The 23246-nt window shown below is 28.6% G+C and overlaps 1 protein-coding gene and 1 non-coding gene across 3 annotated transcripts in view; one reads left to right on the plus strand and one right to left on the minus strand.

The window, feature by feature from the left end:
- LOC107448182 (uncharacterized) overlaps positions 1-19681 on the plus strand; it is a 78668-nt gene extending 58987 nt beyond the window's left edge. Inside the window, exons 1-2 of one of the 2 annotated variants that reach the window (XM_071185521.2) lie at positions 7350-7503; positions 15722-19681. In XM_071185521.2, the coding sequence (XP_071041622.1) occupies positions 15737-16483 (747 nt within the window). In that variant the 5' untranslated portion in view covers positions 7350-7503; positions 15722-15736 and the 3' untranslated portion in view covers positions 16484-19681. Of the gene's footprint in view, positions 1-7349; positions 7504-15721 lie in introns of those variants that run through there. The other variant, XM_016063297.5, reaches the window with a different exon arrangement.
- Positions 19682-23164: 3483 nt separating this feature from the next.
- Positions 23165-23246, minus strand: TRNAL-AAG (transfer RNA leucine (anticodon AAG)). Its single transcript has one exon. It is a non-coding gene; the product is annotated as a tRNA-Leu (tRNA).

A 23246-nucleotide genomic window follows, 5' to 3' on the forward strand; every position in this document is an offset into this window, starting at 1 on the left:
AATATCATGACAAACCAAAATCTTTGTTCCATAAAACATCAATAGCCCTATCTAGAAAAAAATATCATGACAAACCAAAATATTTGTTGTATAAAACATCAATAGCCCTATCTAGAAAAAAATATCTTGACAAACCAAAATATTTGTTATATAAAACATCAATAGTTCTATCTAGAAAAAAATATCTTGACAAACCAAAGTATTTGTTGCATAAAACATCAATAGTCCTATCTAGAAAAAAAATTATTGACAAACCAAGATATTTGTTGTATAAAACATTAATAGCCCTATCTCGAAAAAAATACCTTGACAAACCAAAATATTTGTTGTATAAAACATCAATAGCCCTATCTAGAAAAAAATATCTTGACAAACTAAAATATTTGTTTTATAAAACATCAATAGCCCTATCTAGAAAAAAATATCTTGACAAACCAAAATATTTGTTGTATAAAACATCAATAGTCCTATCTAGAAAAAAATATCATGACAAACCAAAGTATTTGTTGTATAAAACATCAATAGCCCTATCTAGAAAAAAATATCATGACAAACCAAAATATTTGTTGTATAAAAAAATCAATAACCCTTTCTAGAATTTAAATATTGCAAAGCATTTACCGCATGATTTTCTTTAAACAAGAAAGAAAAATCTAAGACCGCTAGGAAACTTTGAAAGTCACAGTCCACCTTACCACGCGAGCAATTCGCGATAAAGGACTACAATTTTTAAATATTTTGTCCATCTTTATTTGCCAGCAAAAAAGTAACGCATATGATAACGAAAAGTATTGTTATATTTTATTTTTATTTCCCTAAATTTTATCCCTATTTCCCTAATTTCCCCCCTATTTTTTCCCTAAATTTCGCGACATTTTATTTTCCCTAAAAAACAAGCTGCTTTACCAGAAAATTACTACAGGAGTAATTTTCAAGCTGAATATTCTTATATATTATTTTCGTAACACTAGTCTTTAGACACATAAAGTAATCCATAAAGTAACCCATAAAGATAGAAAGCAACAGTTCATAAAATAAAACTATTAATTGGAGAATTAAAAAAAGAAGCATAAAAATATCAGATATTATTTATTTTGACGATTAAAAGATTTAGAAAATTTAACACTTTCACGTGTGAAAAGCATGCACCTCGCATGTTTGCGTACACATGTTTTTTCACAGATCTTAATAAGAACGGGCATCTGATATATGCTACATGTAATAACTGAATTTCTCTATTGCAAAATAGGCTTTAACCTTAACTGAAATCTTTTTTTCTCAAAAAAAAATTGTCATGCCACAATGCAATTTCGATAGGGGGAAATTTATCTTCATAAAATCAGAGAGATAATAAATCAGCTCTTCCTTTATACGTCAAACAAATCATTAAATCCTTTGATCCATATTTTTTGCTGATGCATTGAACTGTAAATTCCAATAAGAAATTTTAACAATAGAATACCAAGGAATGAAGAACAGATGCATCATGAATTCTAAGGTGTATAATATGTTTTACACTTGCGTGATCCTTGCAAAATTTATAACAAACAAACAAAAAAATTTGACTTTACATCCAGACTCTGAAAAAATTGATTAAATCAATCAAAGATTGCAATAAAAGTCGAAAGTCAAACGAATAATAAAAATTTAAAATAAAAAACGAGAAAAACAGAGCAAAGAAATAAACATAAATTGAACTGCAACAATAAATATCGTACTCCATATCAAATGCTCCATCTAGTTTTTGTAATAATCGTTACTGTCATCAAACAGTTTATATTGATATTGGTGTAAACTACATAGAATAAAATAATTAACATTAAAACAGTCTTATTTTATTATTTAGGTGTTAGATATTTCTTTACAACGATTACATATATTTAAACCAAGAGTCTGTTATTGAGTTTGTTTTTTTTAAATATATATCATTATTTTTATTTGCCAAACTTTATCTACTCACAAACGATATTCTTTTTCTGAATACATGCAGTAACTAAGATTCCATTATAATTTTATTCATATTAATCACGTGATATAAATTCGCGTTGATGTGCACACGATTTTTTTTTTCCTTCCTTAACCAGTTAATGTGATCAATATATGAGAAACACCCATATGAAAGTAGTGATATGACATATCTGTACATGCCAGGCATGAACTTAGGTTATAGACTATGCATATTATACATATGGTAATAATAATAATTTTTAATAATTTGCATTTAATATGGCCACTCATTTCGCATAAATGGTCAAAATTCAGTGCGTAGTCTATTCCCCAGATAAAAATATAAAGAACAATTATGCAAATTTTCAAGAAAATAGACCTAACAGATCTTAAGTTATCGCACTTAAAAATAGACACGAGAAAACCCGTTATGATTTATTAGGCTAAAAGACGTTGTATGTCAGATAATAGATAAATGGTTTATCAAAACAACTTGCATTTGTTCTGTTTGAGACAGAAACAAGAAAGAAATTGTTTTAGAAAAATTTTGATAAATTCTTTTATTTTAGGCAAAAGTCTGAAATTTGATGATTTAGTTAAAATTGTTCTAAAATATCATGGGTTACCTTAAATATCAAAAAGCTATATTAAACACCAAAATTTACAATGTACTTCTAACAAGCTTCAACAATGGAATTTCTTTAATGCCTAGCAGTAGCTAACTGATCTATTCCCCAGATAAAAATCAAACGAACTATTATGCAAATTTTCAAGAAAATAGACCTAACAGATTTTAAGTTATCGCACTTAAAAATAGATACGAGAATACACGTTATGATTTATTAGGCTAAAAGACGTTGTATGTCAGATTATAGATAAATAGTTTATCAAAACAGCCTGCATCTGTTCTGTTTGAGATAGTTTCTGTTTAGAAAAACTTTGATAAAATCATTTATTTTAAGCAAAAGTCTGAAATTTGATGATTTAGTTAAAATTTTTCCAAAATATCATCGGGTACCTTAGGTATCAAAAAGCTTCATTAAACACCAAAAAGTAAATTGTATTTCTAACATGTTTCAACAATGGTATTTTTTTAATGCCTGAAGCACAAAAAAGTAGCTTCATCTCAGCGTTTGTGTAACTTATATTAATTAAAAAAGTAAGACCAGGATAGGGAAAAGCACTTTTCAACCCCCTGTAGTACATTATTATTTCCATTTCATTGTATAATTTGTCTTTTTTTTACGTTGAAAAAAGATGCTTTCTTAGGCCTCTTAAATATCCTGTATCCCGGGTAGAAAGAGATGGGTTATCTTCACCCATGTGTAACGAACGTTTTTTTCTTAATTACTCATTCCCTATACACTTGAATTTGAAACAGGTATCTACTTCAGGTATTATTGTAATTTTCCACACCAACACTGATATTTTTCATATTCAATTCATCTCATACTTCATTAATCAATTTTTTCTAAAAGAAGCAACGACCTTTAAGACTAAGAACAATGACTCGCCGCCATTTTTATCTCTGTTCGTCGAAGTAATAGAACAATGAATTTGAATTCTTTTCAGTATCTCCTTGGGGTTCTTATAATTCAAAAACTGATATTAAAGAAATGTAGATAATGGAATGTAAGATTTAGAACTTGACTTATAATTAACGTTTAATCTCAATATTCTTTTCCTTCCATTAAGCTTGTTTATGTTATATTTGTCATAATCAAAATTGCTACTGTTCGAGTTTGAGTATTGTAGCTATAAATCGCGAAAACAATTAGAACATTAAATTTGAACTTTCTGCAATTACAGAAATGAATTTAGAGAAACGTAAACAGTTGACTTGATTTATAATTAACATTTAGTCTCAATACTAATTTCTACTGAGTATTTTATATCTGTATCAATCGAAAACATCTATTCTACAGAAATATGGGTATTGAAGTCATGTAAAAAATAGTTCATCCGATAAATGATTCAATTACAAAAATGGCGTAAAAAATGTAAGGTAATTTAAAAATCACTCGAAATTTTTTACTTTTAAGTCAAAATGGCGAGAAAACGCAATTTCATTCTTTAGTTATCAAAGCAACGCTAACTGCTCCTACTTATACGCAATTTCAGCGCTACTGTAGCAAAAGTAGGAAAAATATGTTTAATAAAAATTCTGCGTCAAAGGTTTATAACGTACAAATTTCTTTTCTCTTTTTTTCAAAATACAAACTTCTTTAGGTCCATTAAAATATCTATTTTCACAGACAAGCGATAAAATGGGTGTTTAATTTAATACTAAAATTTTTTTTAAAAATCGCTTTAAAATTTACTTAAATACGCTTTTAAAAACCGGTTCGCATGTACCATTATACTATCATTCTTTAAAACATGCAAATTTCCTTTCACTTTTTCTAAAAATACAAACATCTTTAAGTCCATTAAAATATCTTTTTTCACAGACAAGTGATGAAATGTGTCTTTAATTTAGTACTAAAATCAAAAAACTATTTTAATTTTCACTTTGTTTATGAAATACGCTATGAAATAAGTTACTAAAATATGCTTTTAAAAACCGGTAAATGAATAACATTATACTATCTTTAAAACGTACAAATTTTCTTTCTCTTTTTCACAAAATACAAACATCTTTAAGTCCATTAAAATACGAGTATCTATTTTCACAGACAAGTGATGAAATGTCTGTTTAATTTAATACTAGGATAAAGAAAACGTTTTAATATTCAATTCGTTAATAAAAATACGCTATTATTTTCCATGAATGGCCCATCGATTAAAAAGTCAAGGTTGGCAAATTAAATCCAGTAAAAACCGAAATAATGGAAATTACTATTTGAAAAACTAGACGAGACAAATGCCATCTTGAATAGAAAAGTATGAAAACTCATTATATTGCAGTGTTTGATGAACATGAAAAGAAGAAATGAAAATTTTTCCTCTAAAAGGTATATATTTCCTCGAATTGTTTAATCAAAGACAAATAAATGTTGGGAAATATTGCTCACTCAAAATTTGACAACGACCTTCAATTCAAAGTTCTCTGTTGTGTCTATTTTTCCGAATACAATTCAATGGCAATAGGTCAATCTCAATTCTCTCATTTGTGAAATTGTTCTTTATAGTTGCAGTTGTAAACAATATACAATTAACGATACCTTTGTAATCACATGATGGAAAACTTTATACTTCTGTGCAGCGTCAGTAAATTACAAAAAAAAAAATATTAAGTTTTCAAAATTACTGGCATTAAATTTTTTTTTAAAATGCTTTTTTTTAATCAGATGATATTGCAAAATGAAATTATTTCATAGTGATAATCACTAAAAAAATAATTTGCATAAAGAAATAATCAGTTCAACATTTAACAACATTATGTGTGGTGTTGCTACAACACACTTGCTTCAAAATTTCTAAAGCTAAGCTTTATCAACTTGATTTCATAGTTTTTCGATTGAAATGTAAACTTTTTTGTTCATATCAACTTAGTTTTTTCAGTATTTGGACGTCATCACACGTTTCAACTGTGTCCTAGTATAGCAGCCTTACTCTGTTCAAGAGTAATAGTAAACAGTGCGCATGCGTCGTCATTACATGCGTTGCTATGGCGACAGCTGCTGTTTGATAATTTTTTTATAATTCTTATTTTTTTTCACTTTTAATTTTGTTATGCATTAAGTTTTTTTTTTTTTAAATATTGTCTAACGTTAAAATTTTAAAATGAACTGAACAACTTCAATCAACTTCAAAACCATAATCTCAAAAATAAAATTGCACAAGTTATAAAAAAATCAGGCTTACATAAGCATTAATGAAAAATTGCGCTGCAAGATCAAATAAAAAAAGTTAAATAGTTTTGGAATTTCTTGAAGTTCATTGTTTTCTCCTCTGAGTTTTTTCTTTTAATTTCCCCAGCGAATAATTTCAATGATTTTAAGTAATGCTATTTTAAATTTCTGTGATTTACTTATTTATGATTACTATCTTGGCGGTGATTTTATACATTATAAATATAAATACTGAAGAAAGAAAAGAATTTTGTGACGTCTTAGGAAATGTATATTGACTGGAATTGAAAACCAAAGAACAACTATAAGAGGACAAATCAATGGATGCAGTTTTTGCAACCAATGACAATTTTTGTTTATGAAAGTCTATTAAGGAAGAAAAATAAACATTTGACCAGTGTACAACCACTGATTGCAATCACAATTTTTTTTCTTCCGTAATTACTCATCAATGTATATATTAATTTTCGTGATAGTTGTACTTTTATATTTTTTTTTATTGGTAGTGAATTAAAGCAAAATGTTTTGAAACAAACAATTTTTTTTAAATAAATTATTTAGAACTTAAGATCTCATACGTATCTGTTTAAATGAATTGTGTTTAGTAGTGGACAAAATTCTTTTAATTCTAATTTAATGAAATTAGAATTACACTTGCTACCACTAGGAAGAATTATTTTCTAAAACCACAGAGAATTCATAGTAGGAGGAGTGTCTGAAGCTTTAATCATACATTAATTAGGGAGAGTTAGATGCAACCTACTTGTCAATTCTTCTGGATTTTCCCGAAGATTTTATTTTCATATTTAAAGTGGTAGTAAATATATAGTATTTTTTTCTTTTATGAACTTAATTTTTAAATGATTTCGATCACCACTATTCTTACAAAAATGAAGCACATATACTAATATGCGTTACTATCAAGGTTGTCATCTTAAGATTTTTCAAATGCAACGTATTTGGTTGCTTAAAATTGAAGTTTTAATTCCATTTTAATACCACTGGGAAAAATGATAATGGAAGGGATTAAAAGTTGCCAGGTATGGACGCAAGCTTGAAGGAAGGAAGAAAAAGTGAAGAAAAAAATTGCTAGTAAAACTATTTCATTTATTGCAGATTTTCGAGGGAGGAGAAAAATTTGCTAAATTTATTTATTAAGATTTGCTAAATTTATTCTAAATTAATTATATATTTCAATTTATTACTTGCAATAATAAATTTAATTTAAAATAATTTTGACCATCTAATAAATGTATGCTAATCTCTCGATTGTGAGTTTAAAGTTTTACGAAATACACTATTGTCTATCATTGTAATTTAATTTTTTTTATTACCACTGAGAAAAATCTTCCTCGTAAAAATTAAAACCTGGCAGGTATGAGATCTTAACCTCTTTGGGACACATGAGTCATAAATGCATTCGAACAGAATAACAATCAGAATGGGGGTGGGGGAAAGGGTAGCTTAAATGTGGGCATGGCTAATTTGACAGACTTAATTTGCTTTCACTTTCATCAATGTTACTCTATTCACATATCCATTGCAGCCAACTTGTACGGCAGTTGTGAATTAATTGTCTTAACAGCAGCAACATTATCGTTTTGGCATATTAAATCTTGAAGTTTTAAGTTTCAAAAAATAATTTTTAACAACTAAAACTAATCAGTAATTTTAAAAAATATGTAAATAAAATCTGTTGGCTAATTATGCTTATAGATGTCTTAATAGTTTGTTGCGAGTTTGAAATAGTTATTTATAAAAGGTAAGCTTTTTAAAAATGTAAGTTTTTTTGAGTTCATAAAAATATGCTAAAATTATGAATTATTCACTGATTTTAAGGTTGTATAAGGCTAAGTCGTCACATGAAATAATGCTTTTTTGCGAATGATATGCTATTTTTCAAACTGTTGTGAATTTGCAACAGTCATTCGTGACAGTTAGGGTAAAATTGAGCCATCTTTCTGCAAGCATCCTCTATAATGATTCTAAAAATGGCACAAAACGTGATTCTGAGGAAAAGAAACAGCTCTAAGAACATGAAAAGCGTATATAATCAACTTTTTTAATATTTAAAAAGTTACTTAAATTGAGTGTTATTCTTTGATTTTAATGATTTTCTATCGATGCAGAAAATTTTAAAAAAGTTTAATTCTTCTGAAAATGCTTAAATTGTTTATCTATTTAAATGCCCAGATAATTTCTTTACGATAAGATGGCATAGATAATTTTAAAATATTACAGCTCGGCAGATAAATTATGGCTTAGAATCAAATAAATTAGTGATAGACAAATATATTATGGCTTATTTATTTTTCTTGTCGAAATAGCTTCGAATAACAATGTTGATGATTTTCTCATGGGTGAAAAAAATGACTCCAAACTGGTAACTTTTTAAAAATTTATTTTAAATTTCAATGCAAATTTTTAAATTTTCAATCTGAAAGATAATTCTTTTCATCTAATTAATATGCACAGTTCAAAATTCAAATTTTTTTCGAGTTAAAAGTCCTCGAACTGCTGCGTTTTTATTTTCCTTTGCGAAAAAGCATCAAAAACACCCTCAATTCAGTTCTTTGTTATGTATGACATTTATGAAAAAGTTGAGCTAGTCATTAACTTGTCAATAATATTTTCTCCGCCTTAACATTACGTTTGAATTTATAATTTTTTTTCAAAAGAAACAATGTCGTTGCTGTTTTAAAATTTATTTGTATTGAAAAAATTGATGCTTCATATAGATAGCAAATCATGCAATGGTAAAATATAAATCAGTGTGTGAATTTAACATTATAGTAGTGTAATGATATATTTGTTTTGGTTTCCTTAAACTTTCAATATAATTACAGTTATTCCATTGTTTATATGTTGTTCCTTCCAGAGAAAAGGGCCAATATTTATTTCTTGACAAATGTAGGTAACTTTCTTTTACTTTTGGACCGATTTGGAACAACCGCCAATTAAGCAAATACTCTCACAATGGAAGAAAAATTAACTCTTCTATTGAAAAAGAGGAAGAGCGTGATTTTGGTGATCGTGATTTTGATCTTTCTTCTTCCTCTTTCTCTCAAGAGTGTTGCCACCAAGGTTAAAATTATTTGAACAAAATTATCGAGAGGGAAAGACTGTATATCGTTTAAGTAGCCTTTCCTCCTTAACTCTTTTTGAAAAGAATGATTTACTGAGTTTCAGTTCTGAAAAGAAAAGCAGAGAGGAAAACTATGACAGCAGCAATTGCCAGCAGTTTTTACTAATGATTTGATAATTTGTTTCGTCCCAAGGCCGGTGAACTGCCCAGATGGCGGTGAACTCTTCGAATATACGACCATAGACGTTCTCTCTTGTTTTTGAAATTTACCTAAATTATTTACACTGTTTTCATTTTTTTTAATTAGTGTTACAAATAATTCTGCATTACAATGACATGGCATCAATTAGACTTGACACAATATTCTTTTTTATGATGGAAAGGTTTCAGTTGTACCGAAAAAATTCTATTCCAAAATAAGTTGGTTAATAAAAAAGTTATAAGTAATAAATAATGTTATAAGTAAGAAAAATCTTCGATGCCACATTATATTCAAAATAACTGTTTCTAACTAATAGTAACTGTTATTAGGGATTGTGTTTTGCGCAGAGAATTTACTACCAAACAATTTTGGTTATCATTGGAGCTTGCGCAGATTGTACGTACGTGAATATCGCACTCTCATGTACTATGAATTGCAGGGTAAATTTAGTACCAAACGATCTTGGTTCGCAATGGAGCTTGCGCAAAATACGTGTTTATAAATGTTTTGGATGCTACGTGAAAATGTGAAACCTCTCTATTGGAGAAAACGGTAAAGCAGAGAAAGTAAAGAGAACACATCCCTATAAACGTGGTCATGGGCTTATGCCAAACACCAAACGATAGATCATACGTTAAAATGGCCATTGTGTGTAACGAAATTGCGTTTGTTATTATTAATTTATTTTTTCGTAGATAAGGAACATAAAAACATTAGTTGTGATAAATAAATAAGCAAGCAACCATTTTACTCCATGATATTTAAAAGGCGTGTCATACATTGTCGCCAAATATCGAATTGTAATTCTGTTGTATGTATTATTCCAAAATTCTAAGAGCAACTTCACACTGTTTGTCCGTCAACAATCCAAACAACGAAAATCCCGTTTTTCCATATATTCGTTCCTATCGGAGGAAGTCTAAAATCAAAATTCGCTTTTTTAAAAACTATTGACTACAGTAACAATTATTATCATTTCCTTGAACAATATCCGAACGGGATCGCCCATTAGCACGAGAAGGTCATGTAAAGGTCATGTCGCGAAACCTTTACTATTGGACGTTTCCCTGAATTGTCACAATTTTATTTTCATCAGTGTTTTAAGGACAAAATACTTTTCCTTGATGGAAAACAAAAAATTTAAATGAATAATTATTGATGTCGGTGAAAGGAAAAGGAAAAAAGAAATGTTGGTCAAATTTCAAGTTAGTGTCTTTTAGTTTTAACTTCGCGAAATGTTGGTCTCAAGTTAGTGTCTTTTAGTTTTAACTTCGCGAAATGTTGGTCTCAAGTTAGTGTCTTTTAGTTTTAACTTCGCGAAATGTTGGTCTCAAGTTAGTGTCTTTTAGTTTTAACTTCTCGAAATGTTGGTCTCAAGTTAGTGTCTTTTAGTTTTAACTTCTCAAAATGTTGGTCTCAAGTTAGTGTCTTTTAGTTTTAACTTCGCGAAATGTTGGTCTCAAGCTAGTGTCTTTTAGTTTTAACTTCACGAAATGTTGGTCTCAAGGTAGTGTCTTTTAGTTTTAACTTCTCGAAATGTTGGTCTCAAGTTAGTGTCTTTTAGTTTTAACTTCGCGAAATGTTGGTCTCAAGTTAGTGTCTTTTAGTTTTAACTTCGCGAAATGTTGGTTTCAAGTTAGTGTCTTTTAGTTTTAACTTCTCGAAATGTTGGTCTCAAGTTAGTGTCTTTTAGTTTTAACTTCGCGAAATGTTGGTCTCAAGCTAGTGTCTTTTAGTTTTAACTTCGCGAAATGTTGGTCTCAAGTCAGTGTCTTTTAGTTTTAACTTCCCGAAATGTTGGTCTCAAGTTAGTGTCTTTTAGTTTTAACTTAGCGAAATGTTGGTCTCAAGTTAGTGTCTTTTAGTTTTAACTTCGCGAAATGTTGGTCTCAAGTTAGTGCCTTTTAGTTTTAACTTCGCGAAATGTTGGTCAAATTTCAAGTTAGTGTCTTTTAATTTTAACTTCACGAAAAGAAGAGAAAGTTTCTAGTATATGAGTTTGAATCTTTTAATTTGTCTTGAAATTATTTTTTTTTATAACCGTCGTTGAACAGTCGACCCAATTTCGAGTCTACGACTGCTAATGTTCAACTACGTAACCTTGTAATTTTAAACCCAATCCAGAAGACAATAGAACTCCTGGATTAAGCATTAGGAGAAATTTGCCATTGTGAAGGACTTCTTGATTTTGCGGGTTAGTTCACCCGCAGAACCTCCCGCAGTTAGCCCGATGGCGCGGGGACTCTAATCCATGATCCGTCTACCACTGAGGATAGTTCACGTCAGTATCTTGAAATTTTAGAGTATAACAGTATATTGTAAATTGATCAATAATTGAAGAGATGGGTTTGAAATTAGAAACAAAAATTGAGAAATTATGTACCTCGCTCACTTTAAAACCTTTTTACATTTGCAAAGCAATTTTATAATCAGTATTCTAGAAGGACAGTTTATTTTTAGCTACTTATTTCATCATTAAAGATTAAAACGTTTTAAAGAATTAATTGCGTTATTTTTATTTTCAAGAATAATTACAACGATAGGTTTTATAAAGAACATAAAATTCACGAAAATGTACGTATACCTCGTTAACGTATGTCGTGAAACTTAACATTTTATAAAAAGTTATCTAAAATGACTGTTAATTTTTTTAAACAATCATATTCCCTTCGTTTAGGCATTTGATATAATTAAACAAGCTTTGTAACTTCCTAGAAAATTGCAACGATAAATTTCCAAAAGGCAAAAATTACAAGAATATATATTGCTATTTAAATTCTTTTTATTAGTTTAACGTCTTCCAGTCTTACAATCTAGAATCACATTTCGATTTATTTTTAGTTACATATAAATTTCTAAAATTTTAAAATTTTACAACATTTGTTTCAACACAATCTAGTAAATTCTTGCGATTTCCTTTAAAAACTAGTCTTTTTCATTAAAGAAAAAATTATCATGAAAACTAGATCTAACATAAAAAAAAAGATTTCGATTACCCCTTCTATTAACTATTCCCCTATTTCTATAAACCTTTTAGAGCAGATGGAACACCAGGTGTTCCTTCGAAATATTTTTTTCTGGCATTTTAATTACAAGAAAAAATATATTTTGCTAAATTTTTTTCCATAAAAAACAATCTAATAATTACTAAAAATTATGTTTGATTATTGCAATTATATATAAACTAAAATATAAAATCCAAAAGAAGAGTAGTTAGAAAAAAAAGTTATTCGAATTCTAAATTTTATCAATAGTTGCGTTTGTAAATAATTTGTTTTTATTTTTAATAATTTTCTAAATTAAAGAAATTTTAATGATGAATAATTGTTTCGCTCAAATCTAAATAACTGCAAATAATAGCACATTTGATAAAATTTTGTGCTGACAAGAGTTTACCTAACGCAGACAAAGATACCGGTGTTTCATGATGTACGATAACATTTTTCATTTTTTTTTTTTTGAGTTAAATTAATACAAAATAATGAAAATGAAAAAAGTACGAAAAATATGTTTAACAACAATTCTGCGTCGAAGTGTTAACATTCAAATTTCAACAAAACAAATAATTTTTATTCCTGTTTATTATACGAAATAGAAAGATATAGAATAAACAAACTTAATACCCACATGTTTTATTTATAACGTATATAATATAATTCCGTGTGACGCTTAAAAAATTATTCATACAATTATGGTATACATTTTTACTGGATTTTTATTAATGAAAAATTGGCTTTGATACCTAGTCAAATTTTTTTGACATACACTGGCTATAATTTCTCAGGGATGTCATGTTTTTGCTGAGTGCAGAATTAATTAAAAAATGGTGATGAAGTTTTAAAAATATGCATCATCCCGTGAAGCCTTTGATTTATAAACATTCTATTCAATTTATTTATTACGATTTGGTTTTTATTCATATCAATGCAACTTGTAACTACTGATTCACAGAATTTTCGAAAATAATTCATAGAATTTTCCTAAATACCACATTTCCTAAATCTCGTAAGGAAAATAAAAAAAATGATAATAAAAAAAACATGATTAAAAAGCAGGTAAAAATGGAGATAGTATTCCAAAGTTGAAAACATTTTGGTTGAATCAATGGGCAACGCTTTCCTGGCCGATCTTTGGTGATAAAAGATCCTGAGTTAACTGCTAAATGTCATTAAAACTTAAAACTGATATATAGTTCCAATTTATTTAGTTTCCAGAGTACATTAATAAGCTTAATTAAAATAAATATATAGAGCAAAAAGTGCTTTTTTATATAAACTTTGACTTTAATTTCTGTCCAACTTATAGCTCAGTTTCTTTCAGTCTTTTGTTGCCAACGCAAGAAAATAAATTTAAATGGTTTTGTGACAATATATTTGTGTTTCATATAACATAGATTATTTTAGATTGATTGATGATTAATATTTCACACCTTGTCTAAACTTTCGATTGAATGGCACACCTGTAGAAAGATGGACAAATTGTATTATAATTTGCATGATTTGCACTTTACATAAAGTGCATTTGCCATTATGTAAAATGCATGCACAATGGTTAAAGCACTGAGCTGTCATTGTGAAGGAACGGGGTTCAATCCTCGATGGTGACTTGAAGCTCACTCAGCTCAGATCATTTGATATCAGTATGTCTAGTATGGTCTGGTAAAGCTGGTTGATGCGCAACACAGGCCACGTTGGCACCTTCATTCCATTGGCCTCGAAATTGTCAAGCCTTAAATTCCTTCTTGGTTGACATGCGGGAGCTGCAGTAGGGCTTTATTTTTTACATAGAATTCCTAGGCATTCTATATAATGACTTGTAATTATGTAGAATAAAAATAAATTATAAAAAAATAAAATAAAATATAAAAAAATTGCTTAACGTCAAGCATTTTTTGGGTGTATATATTTGCGGCAAAAAATAAATTTAGATTTAAAAAAAAAGAAATATAATATTCTAAAAAATAAATGTATTTTCAAAATTTGAATATGTCAGGTTAACTTCATGTTCTAAGGTATTTCATTTCGGAGTGGCTGCAGCTTCATCGCTTAATTTCTCTGTCGCTGAGCAGACGATACGTAAACATTTTCTTAGAAATAAATTAAAGCATTTCAGGGTACTCTCTCTCAGACTATTCAAGATTAAAAGGAGGCGAAATAATTAAAGAGAAGAAGAGGAATATTTAACAGTGCGTGTCGATTTAAAGACATTGCCCTGAGAAACCGGTTGCCTATAGCGGGAGAATGAAAATAATAATATACATTAAAAGAGCAACCTTTTCAAAAATTGACCTTCTGCATGCTTAAGCAATCTGAGCTCGATACTGCACATCCCTGAATATTTTGAAGATGATAGCGGTCAGATTGGTCAATAGGAAAGAACGTCAAGTTGAGGGGGTGGACGACGCCAAGATATAGTTCGTTCTCGTTCAGTGCTTGACCATATTGTTCGAATCGCGATGCCCTGATGCCTGAGTCCGAATCGAATGAAATATATTTCAGTGTAGAGATATATCAGAAGTGATGCGAATATTAATCAGGTTATTCAATGGCTGATTAATATGCAAAGCGGAAGTAAAATTGGCGATTGAAAAATACTATTTCTGTTTTTGATGTGAGATTGCTTTTGAAAATTGATAAACAGAACGTCAGTAACATGTTCGTCTAACAATTGAAGCTTGGGACAATTTCTAATTGATCAGACATAGAGGCACATTAAATTTAAAAAAAACCGTTTTGTTTATATAAAAGTATTTTTTTTTTACTTTGGAGAATGATGCAAATGAGATGTGTTTGGAAAAAAATAATAGAAATAACACATAATTAGAAAATTTAATTATATAAAATGGATTGTTATAGTTCGATATTCCAAGTCCAATGAAGTACAAATTATGCAAAGAGTCATATATTCATTCATATTAAAAAATATATGTTAACCAAAGACCAAATGCAAAATGTCAGGGGGATCCATTTTCAATATTGTTACGAAAAATTTTTAACATCGATTAATCCAGTAATTATATGATTGCTAGTATATATTTTGAAAAATTAAGTTCGACAGTACTATTTGAAACAAAAAAAAAAGTAAAAAATGCATAATTATTACATAACTGTTCGAAAAGATCGAGTTTTTTTTTTTTTTTTTTTTTTTTTTTAAATTTTTAGTCGCTAATTTTTTTTTTTTTTTTTTTTTTTTTTTTTTTTTTTTTTTTAAATTTCATTTGGGTTATTTTTTGCGACAAACACTTCTTACATTTGTAGTTTCATTTCATGAAAACTTACCTAAATTTAAAAATAGTACTTATATTGATTAAAAAATTGTATTTTATTGTGATTGTAGCTAACCTGAAAGTTTTTTTTTTGACTTATGGTAAATATAAATTGATCCGAAAATTCTGGGGTTAAAATTTTAAACTTGGTTTAAGCGAATCACTAAAAAATATAATATTAAATAATTTAAGCTTTCCTAAAATCTTATATATATCCCAAAATCTTATATCGAAGAAGTAAAAGATATATATATATATCTTTTACTTCTTCGAATGGAAACGCTTTTATGCTTTTATTCCTCTGATAATTTTAAACTTAACTACCATAACCTTTCTAATCTTAATTTTAATGCAATGGTTTTGTGTGTGTATGTGTTTTTTATATATATATATAAAGCTATACTAATATAAATTCTTTTTCTTTATAGTTTGGTAACTCAATCATGGAAAGAAGTATTCCTCACATCAAAAGCATCTTTACCAACACCTCAGCAAGAAAAAAATCAACAAGTGACACTCAGGATCTGTGTCAGTATGAAAAGTCCCCGAGAAGTAGACGTCGCAACAAAGAACCAAATATTGATTATTACGATAAAAATGAAAACCATAAAAGTACTAGTTCGCCAAAGAAGAATAGTTCGGATCTTGGAAAAGAAAATCTTAAATCAAGCGATGAACATCCTCGTAAAAATGGCAACAGGAATGGGAATTACAATACTTACACCAGCAAGACCTTAACAGAGAGAGACATGAGACACTTAGAACGTCACTTGTCCATGAAAAAGACCATTCGAAAACAGATCAGTCGCAACTTGGCTCAAGCATTTTTGGACAACCCTGATATATTCGAACCAGATGACTATAAACAGGAAAATCACCAGAATGATCACAAAGTGCCATCGACACCAAGCCAACAAAAAATGAAATCGTCTGAACAAAATGTTCTAGATCTTCTTAAAATTAGCATCGAAGATAGAGATTCTGGTCATTCCAGTCCAACACATGAGGCCCTAACGGATACAGATTATGACGATGAAGACGTGCAAGACGTGAAGCCTTGGAGAGCAGCTGTAAAGCACCGTGACAGCGAAACTAAAGGTTTAGTGGATGATTCTAAACACCAAGATTCTGAAAAGAAATCTTCCTCCATCTGGAAAATGTTCTCATCTAGAAATAAAACAAAGCGATAAGAGAATGCTGTTAATGAAAAACTATGTACTTGTAAGTTCTCAAGTAACTGATACTTTTTATATAAAATTTAAATTGTAAGTAATCGTCATCGTTATGTTTTGCAAACGATCACGTTTATTTTAGATATCTAAAATGGCACTGATTAAACAACCGTAACATCGTGTTATATAAATAAAAAAAACTTTTTTTAATTATTGTTATCATCGACTGAACTTTGTTAAAATGATCATTGAATTACAGGATCAACAACAAATTTTTGTGAAAAGTGTTCTTTTTATCAGACTATTTACAGAAATTTAAATAAAAAATTCTTTGAATTAGACTATTATCTTCAGAGCTTGGCAAAAAATTTTATTTAAAACAACCATAACATTGTGTTATTAAAAAAAACTTATTTTAATTATTGTGCATCCATTGAACTTTGCTAAAAGGATCATTGAATTACAGGAAAAACAACAAATTTTTGTGAAAAATGGTCTTTTTTAACAGACTATTCACAGAAATTTACATTTACAAAGATTCTTTGAATTAGTCTATAATCTTCAGAGCTTGGCAAAAAATTTTATTTGAACTATCAGTTCAGCTTCAGAAGTTTGAATGATAGTGCCTTTTAATAGTCAAATCATTTACAAACCATTGCGAAAAAGTTGTTTTATACTTTGTGAATTACTAGATCAGCTACGGAACATTGAATGAAAGTGCATTTAATTATCTGATCAACAACGGACCTTTCGAAAAAAGTTGTTTTACATTTTGTGACTTATCGGATCAGTTACTGAGCTTTGAATAAAAGTGTATTTTAATCACCATCGACAGATCTTTCTAAAAAAGTTGCTTTGTAATTCGCTATAACAAGTGACAATTATAAACTATTGATGTTACAAATAATAATTCTTGTGCATAAACCATTATGATAAATCTGCGAGAAGATTTAAAAGTGCATTTCTCATACTTTTTGTATATAGTTGAGCATATCACGGGTTGAGGAATTTGCATATTTTTTTGTTAGTTTGAAAGCTTGCTTCTAAGTATTATATTGTGTGATTTCTAGTATCTTTTTCTGTTTTATCTTTCCTAGAATTCATATTTATGAAAACTTTTCTAGTCAAACTGTTCGAATTGAAAGACCACGAATTTCTTAGATGGAAAATTGAATGATCTCAAAAATAGTGGTAATTGTTTATAGATATAGTGGTATGTTGTTAGACACATTTTACTAACAAAAGATGCAAGGTAAATGGCTTCCAACTTACACATTCATCCCCCTCATGTTATACCCTTTTTTGATGAATATATTTCGCAGTGGTAGTGAACTAGATGAGGTATTTTTTATGCAATCAAAATCTTGTAAAAATTTTCAAAGTATTGAAATAAAGATGGTATATTGTTAATAATATACACGTCTTAATTACTTTTGTATACAGAATTGCCAATCTAGATGTTACAATCGCCCACAAATTTTAAAGTTGTTCTGAAATTACAATAGTAAACAAATGTGTTTAAAAATTTTGCTAGTTTTTAAAAATATTACTATATACTTATTGAGTATTTTAACTAGATTTTAGAACTAATTAGATACCATGGAAGTATGTAATATAGCAATTTAAATGTTAAATTTTATAACTTGTTTTCACTTTAAAAATCTGAGAAAATTTGATAATAAAAAAACAAATTGAATCAAGTTGATTAACTTAAGCATAATATATTACTGCTTAAACTTTGCTGCCAATTGAAATAAAACCTTCAGTTGGAGTGCATGCTCTATGTTTCAGCTGAGGATGTCATAATATATTTGTAAGTTAAAAGAGTGGTAGTAAAGTTAGTTTTTATTGATATTTTTAAAATATTTCTGGTAGTTACATTCAGAAAATACTACAATACACCATTTCAGTAGCATCTCGCTTTTCTGTAGCAAAGTGTTTGACTTAAAATTCGATTCCTAGTTTTAAAAAAATAGTTTTAAAAAAAAACACCTTCACACTTCAAATTATACAAGATTTTTTAGACATGTACATTGAATACTTGATAATTATAAGGAAGCACAATCTAACTTAAAGTTTCTTTAAATTATTTTTCTACAATCATTAAGAAAATTCTTCCGCAAAAAATCGTATAAATTGTTAAATGTGTAAGTATGAAGGCTTGGGGCAATGATAACCACATTTTTCCAGAGGCGATAGTTTTATATCAAACAGTTCCTAGGTGGGACTTTAAAAGTTTTCGATATTTTCTCTGAATAATAGCACAATATACAGAATCATCTCAATACCCACATAAAAATTTTGGTATTTTTCACCAAACCCGCTCTCCTGTACATTAAAAAATGTAGCTCATTTTAATGCTTAACACTTTCATGTATATGTAGTTGGTATCCTTAGGGCAATTTAACTTCGGTAGAACAAAGAATATTAATAAGAAACATTTATTTTATTCAAATTTATTAAAAGTGATAAAAAGGATTTATAATTACAGTAAAAAAATTATCCAGGAGAAGCTAAGTATGCATACAATCAAAAATCTAGACAGAATAGAAAAGTTTATATTTACATCTAAATTATTTAGCTGTTAGGATATGTTAACCAAAAACTTTTTTACAGAGAAAGCGCCTGTTTAATTTAAACATTCATGTACCATTCCATTTTTTGTAATAAAAAAATTGGAATGAAAAATCTTACAATTTAACCGGAAAAGTTGGCAGCTATTTATATGCATTGTAATCTAAAGTTAACTAATTTCATGGAAATGTATTCTTAAAAACCATAATCTGAAGCGACAAGTTTCGCAACTGTAAGAAAATGCTTCTATTGCTGTGTATCTGAATATTATTTAAATGGTAGCACTGTTAATTCTAAAAACTGATGAAAGGACTCGTAATACTTTAAGGGTAGTTAATGAATATACAAGTCTAAAGAGTATAAGTATAAAATATCTTCTTTATACTTGCAAGTATAAAATTTCCTCGGAGTTGAAGATAATATTAATAAAATTGTTTTTCGGTTTTTTTATGTTTTGCAATGATGTAAATAGCATATTTATCCTTATATATCTTGTAAATATTATTGTTTAGAATCCTATTTTCTTTATTTCTTGAAAATGAATGCGTTCAGAACCTAAGATGGTATTATGGATGCGTGTTTGCATTTCAAAGGAGTGTAGATGTATACTCTGCAAAATAAAGTTTTTTTTTCAAAACAAAATTTCGTTATTTATTTTAGTCTCTGTCAGTGATTGGTAAGTCCTATCAAAAATATAGATGAGAAATCCAATTTATGTTTAACCCTTTAAGAGTTAACACATTGAGGGCCGCGTCAGCCGGTGGCTGACACTGGACTTTCCATTTAGGCGGCGTCAACCACCGGTGGCTGACACTGAAATTACATTTAGGCAGCGTCAACCACCGGTGGCTGACACTGAAATTACATTTAGGCCGCGTCAACCACTGGTGGCTGACACTGAAATTACATTTAGGCTGCATCAACCACCGGTGGCTGACACTGACCTTTCACATAGGCCGTTAAAAACAGCTGGCTGACAGCGTATAACATGATATAGAACTATAAAATTTACACTCTTTTATGGAATTGCAGAAAATTTATTCGAAATTTACTTAATTATTGTGATTCTTGGTTTAATAAATTCAATTTAGTAGATTTTTATCCACCACTATTTTTAAGCAAGAATATTTAAGGTCGTTGAATAATGTATAAATGGAATAATTTCTATTTTTAGCTTCAACATTTTGTTTTAAGATATTGCAATAAAATTATTTAAGATGCATGCAAGCAGACCTGCCAATTATTAGGTTTTGGTAAAATATTTTATGGAGTTGTAGACATTTAAAAACCGAAGCTTTGAGAATTTTTTGTAATTTTGCCAACATTTTAAAAGTTTCACTACGAAAAAGCTGGAGCAAAGTTGCGTTGCATATGAACTTTTGAATCATTTATGTGCTAGTGGTGTGGGAACTAAATTTAAAAGAATTTTTTAAAAAAATGCATTAAAGTATTAACTTAGCTACCAATGGAATAAATTTTTGAAAAAAATGTGTGAAAAGTTGGTAGCTATGTCACATGTAAAAAAGTTTATGCTAATAAGGCATCATAGTTAACATGAGGAATTTAATTTTGCAAAAATCGTGCTAAGAATTAAGCAACTTGAATAATAACTCCTTATCTTTTGTTTTTTTAACTGAAATATTTTCTTAAAAATGAAAACAACTTCCTTTTTATTACAATATAATGATAGAAACTTGTAACTTGTAACTTGTTAAAAGCCGAAACTTCAATATATTTGGTAACTTTTCTAACACATTAAAAGCCTTACCACGAAAGAGCTAGAACTATAAGGTTGCAGATGAATTTTTAAATCATTTATATGTAGTAGTGTGGAAAATAAGTTTAAATGAATAAAAAATAATACTTTGATCTGTTAACATAGGCACCACTAGAATAAATGTTTACAAAAACCGTAGAAAGTTGGCAGCCCTGCCTTAGGTAGTGAACTAAAGCGTAAATTTTTAAAGCAAATAAGGTTTTTATAAAACTTTTATTGAAATTAAAGGAACAACTATTAGCTTATTTAAAATTTTATATGTTTGTTTCGATTATTTACATGTACATGAATGTCATTGAATTCGAATTTATAAAGATATTTACACGTTGAATGTCATGGGGGTCACCGGTGACCGGCGAAGCCAAGAATTTTCGAGTAATAATTCGAGTAAATTTTAAATTTTTTTATATTATTATCGTTACTAAAATGGTTTGGAGAAATTAATGCAATATAGAACACACAAAAATAGTTTTATTTATATATACAGAGATGCCAACTAGCTCCGGACAGCGAATAAATATTTAAAAGTGGCAGTTTATTAATTGTGATTCTTGGTTTAATAAATTCAATTTAGTAGATTTTTATCCACCACTATTTCTAAACAATTCGTAAGCTTATATTATTCACCACTTTTACTAGATATGTCATGCTAAACCTTCTAAAAACTAGCAAAATAATATTTGTAAATAATATTTGTCTAATATTTGTAAATTTACCTAGTAATTATTTTCCGTTGTGGCCAGACGGGCAAGCCATGTAAAATTAGCGTGGCATTCAACGTGTTAATGAATTACTTTTGCTTTCAAAAATGTATTCCTGTATGAATGGGTAAAACATGCCATAGTAATTGGCAGTAATGGGACTGCCATCTCTTAATGTTTAATTAGGATCTAAAACATACATATTCCCACGGCTGCCAACTTTCTTCTCTTTTAGCAAAAATTTATTATAGTGATAGCTTAGATAATTTTTTAATACATTATTCATTTAAATTTATTTTCCACACCACTACACATAAATAAGTTAAATATTCATATGCAACACTTCTATGATCCAGCTCTTACGAGGTCAGGCTTTTAAAATGTTAGCAAAACTACCAAACATTCTGAAAGGTTTGATTTTTAAATGTCTACCACTGTGTAAAATATTTTACAAGAAGAGTAGTATAAACCTGAATATACACAACTTTTACAAATTTGTGCAGTAGGAACCCTGGTGGAACAACATAAGCTATAAAGGTAAGAAATAATTTGTTCAAAAATAGAGCCATTAATTTAAAATAATTTAAAAAATAAATTAATTAAAGTTTATAAGGCTAAAATTTAAATGCAGAAGAAACGTAAATAATGCTGTCTTAGCTAAGTAAATAACCTGGTAAGAAATTCTCTAAATTGATCTATTAACGTCACTTTAACGTTTGGAAATTTTACAAAAAAACAAAAGCAAAAAAAAGACGAAAAAGTAAATATTTTTTTCTTTTTTTTAAAAAAAAAATATATATATATATATGCAATTTTCTTGTCATTTCTATGGTGAAAATAGTGCTCCTCTATAATTTGATAAAAATAAATAAATTACAAAAAATAAAATAAATAGTAATAATAATAAATAATAATAACAATAATAATAATAATTGATTGATATTGTAATAAGGGCTTAAAATGGCTAATGTCACTTTAAAAATACGGTTCCCTTTTTCTTTTTTTTGAAAAAAAAAGGAAAAATTCGAAGCATAAGTGCTTATTTTTTGGGATTTATTTTGCTATTTTGCAGAAACAAAACAATCCGCCAACCATAATATATTGATAATATAAATACTTATGTTTGAATCTGAAGTTAAGGCACTTTTTTTACATATTTTTAAAAACGAAATGTTAAGTTAGAGGACACAATAGCTGCTTGGTCAAAACAAATATGCTCTTTTTCTACCGCTTTTTCTATAGCACAAATATTCCATTTTTCTGTATGTTCTTTTTCTTTAAATATAGTTCACTTTTTGTGACTTTTCAGAAAGGGGTAAATATTAGCATATTCCTTACTCAAACAAATGCAATTTGCAAGCTGAAATGTGAAAATCCAGACTCAACTAGCAATCCACACATTTCCTCAGCAAAAATTTCAACTATTCAAGGTAGTAGACATCAAAAAGTTTTATTCATCATAATCGTTTAAAAAGTATACAAGGAAAAAAATTATAAAAATCACGATTGACGGGGGACGGTTTGGATTTTTATCATCAAAAATTTTACAATTTAATTAAAAATTAATTTTTTTGTTTTAAAAAAATGATTTAATAATGAGAAACAATAAATCGATGGTTATTCATTAATAAGGTAAAAATGATGTCTTGGCAGCGGTGGGATTCGAACCCACGCCTCCGAAGAGACTGGTGCCTTAAACCAGCGCCTTAGACCGCTCGGCCACGCTACC

Source organism: Parasteatoda tepidariorum, chromosome 5 (assembly GCF_982258835.1).
Source record: "Parasteatoda tepidariorum strain Cologne lab strain chromosome 5, Ptep-v5.0, whole genome shotgun sequence".
Classification (NCBI taxonomy): Eukaryota; Metazoa; Arthropoda; class Arachnida; order Araneae; family Theridiidae; genus Parasteatoda; species Parasteatoda tepidariorum.